The following is an 18,675-nucleotide window of genomic DNA, read 5'->3' as shown; positions in this document are numbered from 1 at the left end:
ATTAGGGAAGAAGCAGACAAATCCTGGCGAAGCTTGGCCCAGTTCTGGCTCTGCTGACTCATCACTGTAATATTTCTCATCACCACTAACTGCTGTTCAGAAGGGCAGGAGGTGTTTGTTCCTGGTGGAGCCCACAGCTTCTGAGAAATGCAGAGGAAAGAGAGGCAATTTGCTGAAAAGGTCCTCTGAGGGGGCTCACAATTGTGCCAACAGACCTGGGGAGGATCTATTTGTGCCTCCCCTGCAGTGGTGGCTGGTCACTGGTGTGGGTGCGGCGGTGCCGGTAGAGGCTGGAGTGATGGGTGAAGCTCTTGCCACAGTCAGCGCAGATGAAGGGCTTCTCACTGGTGTGGGTGTGGCAGTGGTAAATGAGATTGGCCTTCTGGCTGAAGCTCTTGCCGCAGTCAACACAGGAGAAGGGCTTCTCACCAGTGTGGGTGCGGCGGTGCACATTAAGTGTGGAGCTGCTGCTGAAACTCTTGCCGCAGTCAGCACAGCTGTATGGTTTTTCACCGCTGTGGATGAGGCGATGCCGGATGAGTCTGTTGCTCAAGGTGAAGCTCTTGCCACACTCAGCACAGGGGAACAGCTTCTTTCCGGTGTGGATGCGGCGATGGTCACTGAGGGCGGACCCGCGACTGAAGTGTTTGCCGCAGTCGGGGCAGGTTACCTTCTCACCGGTGTGGATGCGGCGGTGCCGGCAGAGATTTGAGCTCTGGTTAAAGCTCTTGCCACAGTCAGGGCAGGTGAAGGGCTTCTCTCCAGTGTGGGTGCGACGGTGAGAAGTGAGATGGCTCCCGTTGGTGAAGCTCATGCCACAGTCAGCACAGCTGTATGGTTTTTCACCGGTGTGGATGCGGCAGTGACTGGCAAAGGCAGAGCTATATCTGAAGGTCTTGCCACAGTCAGCACAGGTGAAAGGCTTCTCTCCAGTGTGGATGAGGCGGTGCCGGCTGAGGTGGGAGCTCTGGCCAAATCTCTTGCCGCAATCACCACAGATGAAGGGCCGTGTGCCAGGGTGAGGGCAGCAGTGCTTCACCAGCTCTGAGCCAGGGGAGAAGTTCTGCCCACACGCAGGACATTGATTCAGCCGTTCAAGTGGCACAGAGGGGGCTACCATGGCTTCATCATCCTTCTCATCCTCCTCCTCTTCCTCATGCTGGTCATCTTTTTTCTCATTGTCCTCCTTCTCTTCATATTCATCATCATCAAAGTCATCATTCTCTTCATCATCCTCCATGTTGTCCTCTTCCTTAAGGCTGCACTTTGGCTGCTCCATCTTGTTCTCTGGGTGTTTCTTCTCCTCCCACCTCTTGGCTGGGTCCTTCTGTGAGGCCATGCTGGTGGGGGAAAGGGTTACCACTGTGCCCTAGGGAAGATGAAAACAGTTGATCCCAGGAGCTCAAACCCTGAGATCCTGCCTAGGTCCTGACAGCCCCTGACACCTCCCAACACTCGACACTCAGCTGGGGCAGGGAATGGAGAGGGGCTCTCAAATCCCCAGTTCTTGCCATGATGGGGGGTGTGTGTGTCAGACCTCTAATACCTGTGCTGAGACCCAGGGTTCCTCTGCTGAGACACTCTGATACTTAGGAAGAGGTCTCATCACCCCTGTTCTTGAGCCTCCAATCGAGCCATCTCCAACCCTCTGAGGGATTGCTCAGCATTGGCCATGCCATAGAGCTGGGCCTTGCTGGGGAGAGCTCCCAAGCCCAGCAGCTTTGCCACAGCAGACAGTCAGGGCTGCTGAAGATGGGAGGTCTGCAGTAGTGGAGACTCAGCTCCTTGCCCAGCAAACAACCCCCAGCACACATCTGCTGAGAAGCACAAGACAGCTGCCTCCAGTCAGCCTCTCCCAGGCCGTGGCTGCAGCTTCATCCCACTGCCTGTGCAGGGCTCTGTTGCCTGCAGATGCACTTGCCAGGAGATGTTGCTCTGTCTCCAGGTGTGGTAGTTTTAGGCTATGCCTTTAAACATCTTTCACAGATGTTGAACAGAAAGTGGTAAAATCTAAATAATTCTTTATTGTGTATAAAAAGGAAAATAATGATAAGTTCTAAACAATCCATTGGACAGGTAACAAACATAAGCTAGCACTGAAAACAAACAGCTTCTTCGCCCTGGGAGATACTAACTTTATGCTTCTGCTGGCTTCTGCTTGACATTGGCTGCATTGTTCTGGCTAAGTTCTAATATCTCCCTGCTCTTTCACTTGTCCCTTTGTGTTCAGAGAAGTAAGAAGAGGGACAGGGAGTGAGAAGATATTAGTAGCTCCCTGTGATGGTTTGAAACTGTCTTTTTCATTTTTCCTTGCAAAGTTCAGAACAGAGAAAGTGAAAGAATGTAAATAAGTCACTATTGGGTGTAAGAAAGCAAAATAACGATTGTTCTAAACACTTCCATTGGATAGATAGAAATGTTTAAGAACTATTACCCAAAACAAAGTAGGCACTCTGCACATTCTGCGTTCGGCAGTGGGGGCAGCTGCTGGGCTGTCTGGCTGCTGTTTTCTTCTTCTTCTCCTCTGGCTGAAGATAACACGTACTGACCTTGGCAGCTAAGTTAACAACTTTCTGCTTAACTAACTCTGCTTCTCTGTCCAGGGGGGTCTGGGGGGAAGCTCCTGGGAGAGAGAGAGGTCCCTTTGGGAGGGTCCCCTTGCGGGGAAGCAAAGGGAGATCGGTTGTGCTTTTTCTGTTGATTGTATATATTTGTGAATGTCGTGAATTTTGTATATTTGTACATATTCACTGCATTTCATTGTAGATTTTAGACTCTGCTTGTAAATACAGCTTTTCATTTGCTTCCAGACTGAGCTAGCCTGGTTATTGTTGGTGGGGGGGGAATTTCAGCTCACACCGACACACTCCCTTGGTTTTTGGCCAGGGGGATTCTTGTGCTATTTATTAATTGTAAATACGTGTAAATAGTGAACATTTTGTGCATATTCATTGCCTTTCACTGTAGATTGTAGTTTTGCTTGTAAATACAGCTTCATTTGCTTCCAACTGGGCTGGTTTGGGAAATTTAATGCTGGGGGGGAATTTTCAACCCACCACATTACAAATTAATTGGTGCCCAACATGGAGCATTGCTTGATTAATTCCTGCTCAGATTAAGTAAGCCAAAATGAAGGTGACAAACTCAGTGAAGGCAATGTTTCGGGGTGCCTTGGTCTTGTCAGTCATGTGAAATGTGGTAACTTTTAGGTACATATTCCACCTTAGTTTCTGGAGTTTCCATTCCCCGTAACTGTGAGTTATTTAAGGGATTTGACACCTACAATGGCTTGTCTTCTGTGCCTGAATTTGCTGGGGTTTTGTTGCTACTTTAGGGTTGGCTATAGCTTTGTGGAAAGAAAAATGTAAAACTAGGAAGGTGTTTACCTTTTCTGCAGGTAGCGGCAGGGAGTGAAAAGTTAACAAAGAAGCAGGTTTGGATCATAGTGGGGAAGAGGGGGAGGAGACAGAAGTGTGTGGCTGCTATACCTTTAAAAAGGGAAAGAGAAGCCCCAGATCCCCCATTTCCCACTGACAGAAATATGGAATAAAGAGGTGATACAGGTAACTCTTGCACACATTCTGCAACAGCAAAATAAACCCCCAGTGACACAGGCAGAGACAAACCACAGCAGCACCGGTGAAAAGCCAGTGAAGTGGGGTGAGCTGTTAGCTCACGCGGCAGCAGTGGGGAGCCCCACTGCACTTGCAGCCCCTGTGATGGTGGCAGTGGCAAACCCAGCTGTGGTTGTGGGTGGTGGTCCTGGGAATTTCACCATCACCCCCTGCCCATCAACAAATGGTGGCAGTGAGCGCTGCCATGAATAATAATCCATATGGTAAAATTGCTCATAATAATGACATGGAAGAACTGTGCTGTGTTAATTGCAATTCAGAGAAAGCATACTATAAAAGGGTGCCAGAAGACTCCCCACTACCAAAAGTAAAGGCAGTGGTACTGGCAGTGGTTTCATCAGCAGCCCCTGCCCAAGTGGCAGTAATGGCTTCAGAGGCAGTGGCCATTAGTGAGGCAAAGATTTCCACCCACAGCAGCTGGAATAGAAGTGCATCCAGCAGTGGTGGAGCAGGGTCCCAAAGAGTGCCCCGGTGACTGTTTCTGGGCCAGACCCTTCTGCTTCTGCTGGTTCCTTGGTGAATTTCCAAGCAGCACCAGTAAAACTGGTGGCTACTCTGGACAAGAAGCCCGAGGACAAGGATCCTTCTGGTCAAGATCCAAACCCACCTCCAGATGAAAGGAAAAAGGATCCTTTTGATGAGGAAGAGAAAGTCTGTCCTTAAGACCTAGCTAAATTATTGAAGCCATTGGATGATGGAGATGCAGGACAGGGTATGAGTATTAGTAAATCAGGGACCAAGGGTGGTCCTTCTGAACTTGAGAAGATCATACACAAGACTTTAACAGGGAGTCCTAGGGGACCGCAGGATGATGAAGATGATGGTCCCTGTCAGAGGGCCCCATATGTGGGCCGGACCCCTCCCACAGGATCTCCCTGTGGCCTGGGTCAGGGATGTTACCAGAAGACTGCCTAATGTAGTACAGCCCTCTGATTACTATCCCTTGCTAGTTAGGCAGGTGGGAAGTGATGAGGTCAATACCAGAAGTCTAAAAGCAATCAAAAGGAACTTCAAGGCACTGGGAAAAGTAGTTGAGGGATCAGGGGCACAGGTAATTTTTTCATCTATACCCTTAGTTGCAGGCATGAATGCTGAAAGGAACAGGAAATCATGCCTGATTAATAAGTGGCTCAGAGGCTGGTGCCACCAACAAAATTTTGGGTTCTTTGATCTTGGGGAACTTTATATGGCCCCGGGTCTGCTAGCGACAGATGGAGTACATCTGTCTCAGAGGGGGAGAAAGACCCTGGCACACAAGCTGGCAGGGCTTGTACAAAGGGCTTTAAACTAGGCTTGAAGTGGGAAGGGGTTAAACGTAGCAGTAGTAGAGATTAACTGAAGGAAGCTGAGGGTGGTAAGCCACAGACAGGGGCAAAACCAGCAGCCCAGCTGAAGTGTATGTACACTAATGCACGCAGTATGGGTAATTAACAAGAGGAGCTGGAAGCCTTGGTACAAGAGGAAAACTATGATGTTGTCACCATCACAGAAACATAGTGGGAAGACTCTTACAACCGGAGCACTGTAATCAATGCCTACAGACTCTTCAGGAGAGACAGAAGAGGGAGAATGGGTGGAGGAGTGGCCCTGTATATTAGGGAGGCTCTAGACATCATGGAAGTAGAGACTAAGGATGATCAGGTTGAGTCCCTATGGGTAAGAATTAGGGGGAAGGCCAACAATGCTGACATCCTGGTTGGAGTCTGTTATAGACCACCTAGTCAGGAAGAAGAGGTTGATTTAATTTTCTTCAAGCAGCTGGAGGCTGCCTCAAGATCGCTTCCCCTTGTTCTTGTGGGTGATTTTAACCTGCCAGAGATCTGCTGGGAATTGAACACGGCAGAGAAGAGGCAGTCTAGAAGGTTCCTGGAGTGTATGGAGGATAGCTTCTTATCCCAGCTGTTACGTGAGCCTACCAGGTGTGCAGCCCTGCTTGATTTGCTGTTTACAAATAGAGAAGGGCTGATGGGAGATGTGGTGGTGGGAGGCTGCCAGCGTGGCTGGAGAGCAGCCAGACATAAAGGGACCTGGGGGTACTGTTGACAATAGGCTGAACATGAGCCAGCAGGTGCCCAGGAGAGCCCTCCTTCAGGCTTCCTCTCCTTCATTCAGGGTCTGAAGTACATAGGGGAGTTCAGTCTTAGGAGTAAAGACTGAACCAAAGAAGGCATTCAGCAATTATGCCCTCTCTGCCTCCTCAGCTCTCAGGGCTGCCTCCTCATTCAGCAGTGGCCCCCCACCTTCCCTATTCTTCCTTTTCCTACTGATAGATTTGAAGAAGCTCTTCTTGTTCTCTTTTACTTCGCCAGTTTCAGTTCCAAGAAGGCTTTGGCTTTCCTTGTTGCCTTCCTACATGCCCTAACAACTTCTCTGTAGTTCTTTGAAGTGACAAATCCCTTCTTACATGAATTGTAAGTTTCTTTCTTCCCTGAGTTTTCCTTCAGGAGCTCCTTGCTCAGCCATGCAGGTCTCCTAGCATATCTACCCAATTTTGTACTCAAGGGAACACATCTAGCTTGGGCTTGGAGGAAATGGTCTTTAAAAACTGACCAACTTGCTTGGGTTCCTTTACCCTCCAGGGTCTTAGCCCATGGGATTCCTGCAAGTATGTCTCTGAAGTGTGCAAAGTTAGCTCTGCAGAAGTCCAGGGTTGTAATTCTACTTTTTGGTCTGCTTCTACCCTAAACTCCACCATGTCATGATCACTGTCACCAAGGATGTTGCTGACCTTAATGTCCTCAACCAGTCCTTCTTTATTAGTTAATAGAAGGTCCACCGGTGCACCTCTCCTTGTTGGTTCCTCCACTACCTGCATCAAGAAATTATCACTGATACACTGAAAGATACTTGTGGACTGACTGTGCCTGGCTATTCCACCTTCCCAGCAAATATCAGAGTGGTTGAAGTCACCCATGAGTACCAAGGAGGTTGCTCTCTCTAGAGGACTGTAGAAGGCCTCATCAACATCTTCCTCTTGGTTTGGTGGTCTATAGTAGACACCTACAACAATTTCACCTCCTTTTCCACATCCCTTAATTCTTACCCACAAGCTTTCAACCCATTCTGTCTCCCCCCTTCGATAGAACGCAGAACATTTAAGTTGTTCTCACACATAGAGAGCAACTCCCCCACCTCGTCTTCCTAGTCTATCGTTCCTGAACAGTACAGAGCCATCCATGACAACATTCCAGTCGTGGGAGCTGTCCCACCATGTTTCAGTGATGGCAATTGTATCATTCAGCCTAACGCAGATCTCCAACTCCTCCTGCTTATTCCCCGTGCTCTGTGCATTGGTATATAAGCATTTCAGAAAAGAGTTAATCTATTGGCTTTTACTCTTGCAGTCTGACCATTTCCAGCCACTTCCATGGCCACCAACCTAGCAGTGAGCTCTGCTTGTACTGATTCCTTATTACTTGATCCCCGTGGTACATCTCTGCAAGATGTACATCTCTGCAACTTTAAGAGTTCTTGTGTGTCTCCAAGCATGCTGGAAGGTAACAGGCTGAAGGCCCTTATTAGCCTCCCACCCTGGTGTGCCATCCCTCAGCTTGCAATTATTGCTAGCCCTTGCATCTTCTCCAACACACAACTCATTGGTATCTACCTCCCCTGAGATAGCAGTGGAGCTGACACATCACCCCACAATTGTCTCCCTTGTCCCTTCCCTGCTTTCCCCCTCCCCCCCTTCCAACCTAGTTTAAAGCATGATTAATGAGCCCAGCGAAGCCCTGTGATATAAACCTTCTTCCACTTGGAGAAAGATGCACCCCATCTGCTGCCAGCAGACCTGGTGTCATATGGGGTGACTCGTGGTCAAAAAAGCCAAAGTCCTGCTGGAAGCACCAGTCTCAAAGCCAAACGTTCAGCAGGTGAGTCCTCCTCATTCTTCCTGGGTTAATCTCTTCAACAGGGAGGATAGAAGAGAACACTACCTGTGCTCCCACTCCCTTGACCAGTTGACCCAAGGCCCTGAAGTCTCTCTTGATAGCCTTCAATTTTCTTTTTTCAAGGTCATCATTACCTATCTGGAAGGTTAATAATGAGTAGTAATATGTAGGCCATATCAGGGAGGGAAGTCTTCTTATCACATCCTTGACCCTTCAAAGTGGGTCAGGTCTGCATATTTGGCCTCCTGTTCCCTTTAGAAGGGAGTCTCCTATAACAATGACTCTTCTCTTTTTATTGATAGAAGATGTTTGTATGGTGGGCTTAGGCCTCCTTAATTTAGCGAATTCTTCCAAGCCAGATGATTTACCTTCCTCACTGGCCACCTGCACCTACGGAACATCAAACCTGTTCTGCAAGGGCACCTGGGGGTCTCCAGTAATAACTGAAGCAACACTCCCACCATGGCGGGTGGGAACTTGTTGCCACAGCCCCCTGTTGAGGGGGTGGGGAGGGTGGGGGAGGTGGACAAGAGTTTGTTTACTGCCTTGACCAGGGACTTGCCTCCATTCCCTCTTTAGGTTACTGGTCTCAGTCTGGCAGGGGGAGGCTACAGGGGTTACATGACCCTCAGTATTTTTTAATAGGTAATCCTGGCTCTTCATCAGGGCAGCCAGAGCCTGGCACCACCTGTCTATCTCATCTTCTTCTTCCTTAATGCTTCTAACTTCATCTTTTAATCTTTCAACCTCATCTTGTAGCTGTGCTGCTTGTTTGAGTAGAAAATTACCAGCTCACAGCATATAGAACTCCCAGATACCAAGGAGAGACTGAGGCAGTCTCTGCAGCCAGTGATCTGCATCATTGCCTGCTTCATTTCATCCTCAGTCTGTGTTCCCACCTCCATCTTAACTGGCACTAGGAGCTTGTCCTTCTTCTGCTGGGTGGAGACCGTTATACTTACCTGATATACTTCACCCTCACAAAAGAGAGTGGAATAGACAAGCATTTAGGCAGTTGCCTTGGTAAAATTTCTCTGTGGGCATGCGTTCTATTGTCTGTGCTGATGCAGTATCCATCCAGGGATGACCTGCCATGGAACCCTCAGAAATGGAATATGATAGATGAGGGAAACAAGCATTTGAGAGAGTTTACTGTGAGAGAAATAATCTATGGAAAACACAGTACACTGAATCCTGATGAAATTCCTGTGGGGACGGGTCTTGCCAAGAAGCTCATTAAACTTGCTTCTCCTAATTATATTACTATCTGGCACCTCCTACTCTTGGTTATTTTACTGACCAAATGAGTCAATTGGAGGATAGTCTCACACGTGTTTCTTTGGTCTCAGCCATTGAAACTCTGTCTGGAAAGATTGAGAATTGCATGAAAGAGATGAGGGAGGAATTTCAAACCTCCATATCCAACTTGATGAAGTGGGATGATGCCAATTCTTCCTCTTCCAAATGGATACAAGTTTCAGCTGTTAGAAACAGATGTCCTCCTAGAAGGCTATTTCAAACTAGGCCAGTACAAAATAGACAACAGAACCAATCACATGGGAGTATTTGCATAATCCTGCATGATCAATTTGGTGGAAACATGAATATGTGTGACGGTCAACCAACTTCTGCTCTGTTCAGGAGACTGTGGGAGCCACAAAGCGGCAGAACCAGAAGGGTAGCTGTCACTTCCTCAGTTTCCCAGAACAACTCTAATCGCTCCAACACTGATTCTGGCACTAACACTAGACACTGTGTCAACTGTACAGGTGGATGTAATCTGCATAATTAGGGGTGCCCTGCCTCCTGCCAGGGGGAGGAAAGGGATAATGGAGATAGAATCTATTGGGATTGTGGTAGTTTTAGGCTATGCCTTTAAAAATTTTTTACAGATCTTGAACAGAAAGTTGTAGAGTGCAAATAAATCACTACTGGGTGTAAAAAGGAAAATAATGATAATTCTCAATAATCCCATTGGAGAGCTATCTACCATAAGATATATACCATTTGGTTCCCAAAACAATCTCTCTTCTTCCCAATTCTTCACTCTGGGAGAGACTAACTTTGTGCTTCTAACTGGCTTCTGCTTGACCTTGCCTGCATTGTTTTGGCTAAGTCTAACAGCAACTTTCTCTGCTCCTTTCTCTTGTACAGGGAGGTAAGGGGGAGGTAGAAGGGAGAATCTGTTTCAGTTCCCCTTGTCTTTGGCCAGGGGGGGTCCTTGTGCTGTTTCTTAATTGTAAATATCTGTAAATATTGTATGTTTCTACATATTCATTGCATTTCATGGTACATTGTAGTTTTGCTTGTAAATACAGTTTTCATTTGCTTTCAACTGAGCTGGTCTGGCAAATTTAATGTTGGGGGGAAATTTTCAAACCACCACAGGGATGTATTCATTCAGTGGCCTGGCACTTCAAAATTTCATCATGAGATAGAGGATGTGAAACTGCCAGTTGCTTCTCAAACTGTGCATCACAGACAATACAAAACCAATCGTAAGTCTCTGATGCCCATTCACAACTTGATTTGTCAATTGGAAAGTCAGAAGGTCATCAGCAAAACTCATTCACCTTCCAATAGTCCAATTTGGCCTGTATGAAAGCCAAATGGAGAATGACATCTGACAATCAGCGACACAAGAAGCAGTGGGGATTGGATACAGGTTCCTATCAGAAGAGGCAAGGTAAACCCCTTCCAGCCCCCCTCACCTCCTCAGGTCCCCCTTGCACAACAGATATGGGGCACTAGAGGTTGAGGGTGAGGTGATCCTGGAAACAAAAGCAACACCATCTGGGGGATCGACTAAAGCAAATCAGTCTCCCGCTCACATCAGAACTTGTACAGAAAAGAAAAAGAGGAGGGTAATTGTGACTGGTGATTCCCTCCTGAAAGGAACAGAGGGCCCCATATGTCGGCCGGACCCTTCCCACAGGGTAGTCTGCTGCCTCCCTGGAGCCCGGGTCTGGGATGTTACCAGAAAGATGCCCAAAGTAGTAGAGACCTCTGATTACTATCCCCTGCTAGTTATGCAGGTGGGAAGTGATGAGGTCAATACCAGAAGTCTTAAATCAATAAAAAGAGACTTCAAGGCACTGGGAAAAGTAGTACAGGGATCGGGGGCACAGGTAATTTTTTCATCTATACCCTTAGTTGCAGGCATGAATGCTGAAAGGAACAGGAAAACATTCCTGATTAATAAGTGGCTAAAAGGCTGGTGTCACTGTGGCAGTTTGGGCTGGGTGCCCCCTGCCACTGCTGCATGAGATACACCCGGGTGTCCCGGGTGCCCGCCCAATAGGGGTGGACACAGGAAACGGCGTATTTCTACCCATAAATCCTGCACCCTATAGAGCCATCTGCAGAGTCATTCTCTTCCTCTTTCTTCCCTCTCTGCTCCCATGGGAGATGTCCTCTCTTATTGGGTAATGCCGGGGGGGGGGGGGGGTATCTCAGGCCTCTTAGGCCTGACTAGGCCTAATGCCAGGAGGAGAATGGAGGGGGGGGGGGCGGGCAGTCTCAGACCTGGCCAGCCTGAGACTTGCCTAGCAGTGGGAGGGGGGGAAGGAAGAGCCCTGAGGGATTGGGTAGACCCTCAGGTGGGAGGAAGGGAGGATTGGGAAGATTTTGGGAATTCTGTGAGGGGTTCTGTATGCTTTAGGATGTTCTTTTTCCACTATGCTTTGTAGTTTGTAGTTTCTCTGTAGCTTCACCAATTGCTTTTCCATTTAAACTTTCCATCACTCTCCAATCCGTTTGCGTGTGTCATTCTTTTGTCCCTTTCGGGGCAAGAGATGTTCTGGCTGGCCTCAAACCAGCACAGTCACCAACAAAATTTTGGATTCTTTGATCTTGGGGAACTCTATATGGTCCCAGGTCTGCTAGCAACATATGGGGTATGCCTATCGCAGAGGGAGAGAAAGATCTTGGCACAGAAGCTGGCAGGGCTTGTACAAAGGGCTTTAAACTATGCTTGAAGGGGGAGGGGAGTGAGCACAACAGTACTAGAGATGAACCAAAGGAGGCTGAGGGTGGTAAGCCACAGACAAGGGCAAAACCAGCAGCCCAGCTGAAGTGTATGTACACTAATGCACGCAGCATGGGTAACAGACAAGAGGAGATGGAAATCTTAGTACAGGAGGAAAACTATGATGTTGTTGCCATCACAGAAATGTGGTGGGATGACTCTTACAACTGGAGCACTGTAATCAAAGCCTACAGACTCTTCAGGAAAGACAGGAGACGGAGAAGGGGTGGAAGAGTGGCCCTGTATATTAGGGAGACTCCGGACATCATGGAGGTTGAGACTAAGGATGATCAGGTTGAGTCCCTATGGGTAAGAATTAGGGGGAAGGCCAACAATGCTGACATCCTGGTTGGAGTCTGTTATAGACCACCTAGTCAGGAAGAAGAGGTTGATTTAATTTTCTTCAAGCAGCTGGAGGCTGCCTCAAGATCGCTTCCCCTTGTTCTTGTGGGTGATTTTAACCTGCCAGAGATCTGCTGGGAATTGAACACGGCAGAGAAGAGGCAGTCTAGAAGGTTCCTGGAGTGTATGGAGGATAGCTTCTTATCCCAGCTGTTACGTGAGCCTACCAGGTGTGCAGCCCTGCTCGATTTGCTGTTTACAAATAGAGAAGGGCTGATGGGAGATGTGGTGGTGGGAGGCTGCCTGGGGTCCAGTGACCACGAAATAATTGAGTTTTCAATATATGGTGAAACCAGGAGGGGCAGCATCAAAACCTCCACCCTGGACTTCCGAAGGGCAGACTTTGGCTTATTCAAGGAACTAACTTGGAAAGTTCCTTGGGAAACAGCCCTTAAAAACAAAAGGGTCCAGGAAGGCTGCACTTACTTCAGGAAAGAACTCCTGAAGGCACAGGAATAGGCTGTGCCCATGTGCTGGAAGAGGAGCCGACGGGGGAGACAACTGGACTGGATGAGCAAGGAGCTTCTAAAGGAATTAAGAGAAAAAAAGAGGGTGTATCACCTTTGGAAAAAAGGGCAGTTATCCCAGGATGAGTTTAAGGACATTGCTAAGTCTTGTAGGAAAAAAATTGGAGAGGCAAAAGCCCATTTAGAACTTAGACTGGCCATGGCTGTAAAAGAGAATAAGAAATGTTTCTATAAATATATTAATGGTAAAAGAAGAGGCAAGGACAACCTCCACTTCTTATTGGATGTGGAGGGGAATATAGTAACAAAAGATGAGGATAAGGCAGAGGTACTTAACACCTTCTTTGCCTCAGTCTTCAATAGTGGGACAGGCTGTCTGCAGGACAACTGGCCTCCTGAACTGGCAGATGGAGTCAGGGACCAGTATAGTCCCCCTGTAATCCAGGAGGAAGCAGTAAGGGACCTGCTGAGCCACTTGGAACCTCACAAGTCCATGGGACCTGATGGGATCCATCCTAGGGTGCTGAGAGAGCTGGCAGATGACTGGCCAAGCCACTCTCCATCATTTATCAGCAGTCCTGGCTCACAGGTGAGGTCCCTGATGACTGGAGGCTGGCCAATGTGATGCCTATCCACAAGAAGGGCCTGAAAGAGGAACCAGGAAATTCCAGACCTGTCAGCCTGACCTCGGGGCCAGGCAAGGTTATGGAACAGGTCATCCTGAGTGCAATCACACAGAACCTGCAAGATAGTCAAAGGATCAGGCCCAGCCAGCATGGATTCAGGAGGGGCAGGTCCTGCCTGACCAACCTGATCTGCTTTTATGATCAGGTTACCCGCCTGGTGAATGCGGGGAAGGCTGTGGATGTAGTCTACCTGGACTTCAGCAAAGCCTTTGACACTGTCTGCCACAAGAAGCTCCTGGCAAAGCTGGCAGCTCGTGGTTTGGACAGATTCACTCTGAAATGGGTCAAGAACTGGCTGGAGGGCCGAGCCCAGAGAGTGGTGGTGAACGGTGCCACATCCAGTTGGCGGCCAGTCACTAGTGGTGTCCCCCAGGGATCAGTGCTGGGCCCCTTCCTGTTCAATATCTTTATTGATGATGTAGATGAAGGAATTGAGTCCATCATGAGTAAGTTTGCAGATGACACCAAGTTAGGAGCAGGTGTTGATCTGTTGGAGGGTAGAAGGACCCTGCAGAGGGACCTGGACAGGCTGGATGAGTGGGCAGAGGCCAGTGGGATGAAATTTAACAAGACTAAGTGCAAGGTTCTACACTTTGGCCACAACAACCCCAAGCAGCGCTACAGGCTGGGGACAGAGTGGCTGGAGAGCAGCCAGGCAGAAAGGGACCTGTGGGTGCTGGTTGATAGTAGGCTGAAAATGAGCCAGCAGTGTGCCCAGGTGGCCAGGAAGGCCAATGGCATCCTGGCCTGTATCAGGAATAGTGTAGTCAGCAGGTCAAGGGAGGTTATTCTTCCCCTGTACTCAGCCCTGGTCAGGCCACACCTTGAGTATTGTGTCCTGTTCTGGGCTCCTCAATTTAAGAGAGATGTTAAGGTACTAGAACGTGTCCAGAGAAGGGCAACGAAGCTGGTGAGGGGTCTGGAACACAAACCCTACGAGGAGAGGCTGAGGGAGCTGGGGGTGTTTAGCCTGGAGAAGAGGAGGCTCAGGGGTGACCTCATTGCTGTCTACAACTACCTGAAGGGAGGTTGTAGGCAGGTGGGGGTTGGTCTCTTCTCTCAGGCAACCAGCAGCAGAACAAGAGGACACAGTCTCAAGTTGTGCTGGGGGAGGTATAGGCTGGATGTTAGGAGGAAGTTCTTCACAGAGAGGGTGATTGCCCATTGGAATGGACTGTCCAGCGAGGTGGTGGAGTCGCCATCGCTGGAGACGTTCAAGAGGAGACTGGATGAGGCCAAATGGTATGCCACCATAGACATTGCTAATGCTCTATTCCCATAGCAGAGGAATCGAGTCCTCAGTTTGCCTTTTACTGGAGGCATACAATACACATTCAATTGTTTGCCCCAGGGGTGGATTAACAGTTCAACCATCTGTCATGCAGTGATCCATGATGCTGTGAAAAAAAGGTTGAGCTCCAGAACACATTCAGTTCATCGATGACATCATCGTCTGGGGTGAAACTGCTGAAGAAGTCTTCGAGAAAGGTAACAAAATCATTGACATTCTCTTGAAGGCTGGTTTTGCCATTACATGAGACAAGGTGAAAGGACCTGCCAGAGAAATCCAGTTTCTGAGAGTGTGGTGGCAAGACGGTTGCCATCACATTCCAATGGATGTGATAAACAAAGTCTCTACCACGGCAAATCCCACAAATAAGAAGGAAACCCTGTTTCTTAGGCACTGTGGGAATTTGGAGACTGCACATTCCTGGATACAATGAGATCGTGAAACCTCTCTATGATGTGATAATGGTCCAACCTGGTGCTTATGGCAGAGAGCTCTAGGTGAGACATATGGACGTCCACTGGTTTCTGGAGTCATTGCTACAAAGGCAAATTATACTCCAACAGAGAAAGAGATACTAACTGCTTATGAAGGAGTAAAAGTGGCTTCTGAAGTAACTGCAACTGAGTCACAACTTCTTCTAGCTCCCATATTGTCAGTTTTGAATTGGATGTTCAAAGGTAAAGGTTCTTCACTACATCACGCAACAGATGCCACTTGGTCTACGTGGATGGCTCTGATAATACAGAAAGCTTGAATGGGAAATCTCGAAAGGCCTGGTTTGGTGGAGGTGATCACAAACTGGCCAGAAGGCACAAGCTGTGCAAAACCTCCAGAGGAGAGAGTAACTCGTGCTGAGGAAGCTCCTCCTTACAGTGATCTTTCTGATGATGAACAGAAATATGCTTTGTTCACAGACGGTTCCTGTCGTCTTGTTGGAAACAAGCGGAGATGGAAGTCTGCAGTGTGGAGTCCAACGCACAGAGTTGCAGAGGCAAGAGATGGAGAAGGAGAATTCAGTCAATTTGCAGAGGTAAAAGCTGTCCAGCTAGCTCTTGATGTAGCTGAACGTGAGAGATGGCCAAAGCTTTATCTCTACACCGACTCGTGGATGGTAGCCAATGCCTTGTGGGGTTGGCTGAAAGACTGGAAGAAGAATGGCTGGCAGAGAAAAGGAAAGCCTATCTGGGCTGCAGATCTGTGGCAAGACATTGCTGCTCGCATTGAGAGAATCCCAGTGAAAATGATACATATTGACACTCACATACCTGAGAGTAAATCTACTGTGGAAGAGCAACACAACCATCAGGCAGATTTAGCTGCAAAAGTTTCTCAAGTAGATACGGACTGTGATCCTGACCTTGACTGGTAACACCAAAGTGAAATCTTTTTAGCTCGGTGGGCTCATGATTCATCAGGACATCAAGGCAGAGATACAACCTACCAGTGGGCTTGTGACAGATCCATTGACATTTCCATGGATGCTATCACACAGGTCATACATGACTGTGACATTTGTGCTGCTATTAAGCAGGCAAAGCCAATCAAGCCCTTGTGGTACGGTGACCGATGGTCCAAGTACAAGTATGGTGAAGCCTGGCAGATTGACTACACCACTCTACCTCATTCTTGATCTGGTAAGCAGTATGTGCTGACCATGGTAGAGGCAAGTACTGGATGTTTGGAAACTTACCCATTTCCTCATGCAACTGCACGTAACACCATTCTTGGTCTGGAAAGACAAATGCTGTGGAGACACGGAACTCCAGAGAGAATTGAATCAGAGAATGGAACTCATTTCAAGAACAATCTTGTAAAAAACTGGGCCAAAGAGCACGGCATCGAGTGGATATTCCACATTCCCTATATGCACCAGCTGCAGGGAAGATTGAACGCTACAACAGTTTGCTGAAAAGCACTCTGAAAGTAATGGGAGGTGGAACTTTGAAAAACTGGGAGAAACATCTAGCACAAGCAATCTGTTTGGTGAATATTAGAGGTTCAGTAAATCAAGCTGGACCTGCACAATCAGATTTCTTACAAAAGGTAGAAGGTGATCAAGTTTCTGTTACTCAAGATAAGAATCTGTTTGGGCAAAACTGTTTGGGTATTTTCTCCTTCAGGAGAGGCCAAACCTATCTGAGGAGTGGTTTTTGCTGAAGGTCCTGGTCATACTTACTGGGTAATGCAAGAGAATGGTGAAATTCAGTGTATTCCACAAAGAAATCTACCTTTAGTTGAGAGAGTTTAAATTCAGAGTGTACAGTACAGATACAACATCATGCCCAAAGGAAGAATCCATGAGGAATCTACAGTGCATGAACCCTGAGTCATCTGAGAGTCCCTGTTCCTTTTTTTCATCTCATCTGCAAAGAGACAAATTGTTTCCTTATTTCCTGTTTTTTTAACTTTTGAATCATCTACATCTGAGATAGCGAGAATGGAAGATAAACTGAAAATAAGGACTATGGACTTGTTTAGAAGGGGTGGATTGTGGTAGTTTCAGGCCATACCTTTAAACATTTTTCACAGATCTTGAACAGAAAGTGGTAAAATGTAAATAAATCTTTATTGGGTGTAAAAAGGAAAATAATGATAAGTTCTAAACAATCCATTGGACAGATAATAAACATAAGCTAGCACTGAAAACAATCTGTCTCTCTCTCAGCTTCTTCGCCCTGGAAGATACTAACTTTATGCTTCTGCTGGCTTCTGCTTGACCTTGGCTGCATTGTTTTGGCTAAGTTCTAACATCTCTCTTCTCCCAGGTCTCTTCTCCCAGGCAACCAGCAGCAGAACAAGAGGACACAGTCTCAAGCTGCACCAGGGGAGGTTTAGGCTGGAGGTGAGGAGAAAGTTCTTCACAGAGAGTGGTTGGCCATTGGAATGGGCTGCCCAGGGAGGTGGTGGGGTCACCATCCCTGGAGGTGTTCAACAGGGGATTGGACGTGGCACTTGGTGCCATGGTTTAGATGGTCATGAGGTTTAGGGTGACAGGTTGGACTCGATGATCTTTGAGGTCTCTTCCAACCTTCTTGATTCTATGATTCTATGATCTCCCTGCTCTTTCACTTGTTCCTTTGTGTTCAGGGGGTATGGACGTGGGCAAGGAGTGAGAAATTATTAGCAGCTCCCCTGGTTTTTGGCCAGGAGGATTCTTGTGCTATTTATTAATTGTAAATACCTGCAAATATTGTAAATACTATATATTTTGTACATATTCATTGCATTTCATTGTAGATTTTAGTTTTGCTTGTAAATACAGCTTCGTTTGCTTTCAACTGGGCTGGTCTGGCAAATTTAATATTGGGGGGAATTTTCAACCCACCCTACCAGGTCTCCTCCCTGACCCTGCTCACAGAACCACTCCACCCACTCTGTGCTCAGCTCTGACCTGCAGGCACCTCCAGCCAGCAAGGCCTGCCTGGGGTCATCTCTGTGCTGGCCACTTCTCAAGGGAAGATCAGAAAAGCCCTGAGGACACAAAGAAGGGGATTTTCATGCTTTCTGCAGCTGCAGGAAAGGGGGGAAGGGACCTGGTCAGCTTCTTGCAAAACCTGTTCACTAATCCAAGTGATGCTGGAGGAGTCTCTCTCTCCTGTGCTAACCTGACACCTGCAGCACCATCCACACACACATACAACCTAAAAAGCCTTATTTGAGAGGTTTTTGTTTCCTTCTCACCCTGCCCATTTCTCTCAGCTTTCTCTTTGGAGTTCTACTGGAGATACAACTCTACATCCCCAAAAGAAAAGGAGATTTGATGTGAGGGCACAGTGCACTCAGTCTGTTGTCCATCTCCCAGCTGACACATGCAGAGGTGCAGGAGAATTCCTTCCTTTTATCTCCTGAAATGCTGCCAGATTCTGGCATTTCCTGCACACACATTTTTCAGTTGGGCCCTTGATCCTGTTCCCTTTTTGGGGGGGCAAGGCCTAATTCCTGCCTGAGCATTTGTGGTGAAGGCACCATATGCCCAGAATTATGCCCTAAATACTGTAAAACTTGTCCCAACATGTTAGGCTCATGTTCCCCCTTCCACCCTCCTTCCGGAGTGGGTACTCAGCCCAGATCTGAGGGGAACAAAGACCCAGGCTATGTTCAGATGGCATAAACAACGCAACCTGCCTTCTAAGGGGTAAATAACAACATGCATCCACCGCATGGGATGCTCATGTTCCTTCCAAGTAAGGGCATAATTCTAGCCTCATGCTTTCTATAGGCTAAAGCTGCGTACAAGATTGACAATTGGCCAAATTCAGCCTCGAGAAATTTACAAG

The 18,675-nt window shown here is 47.7% G+C and overlaps 1 protein-coding gene across 1 annotated transcript; it reads right to left on the bottom strand.

Moving 5' to 3' along the window:
- Positions 1–226: 226 nt before the first annotated feature.
- Positions 227–8,430, bottom strand: LOC128980085 (gastrula zinc finger protein XlCGF57.1-like). Its single transcript, XM_054398524.1, has 3 exons — positions 8,273–8,430; positions 7,894–7,909; positions 227–1,369 (listed from the first exon to the last, which is right to left on the bottom strand). Exons 1-3 carry the CDS (start codon positions 8,428–8,430, stop codon positions 227–229), a joined length of 1,317 nt encoding a protein of 438 aa, XP_054254499.1.
- Positions 8,431–18,675: the final 10,245 nt, after the last annotated feature.

The sequence above is a fragment of the Indicator indicator genome, unplaced genomic scaffold, assembly GCF_027791375.1.
Source record: "Indicator indicator isolate 239-I01 unplaced genomic scaffold, UM_Iind_1.1 iindUn_scaffold_63, whole genome shotgun sequence".
In the NCBI taxonomy this organism is placed as follows: Eukaryota; Metazoa; Chordata; class Aves; order Piciformes; family Indicatoridae; genus Indicator; species Indicator indicator.
The sequence above is the reverse complement of the archived record's forward strand: the minus strand, read 5'-3'. Positions and strand labels throughout refer to the sequence as shown.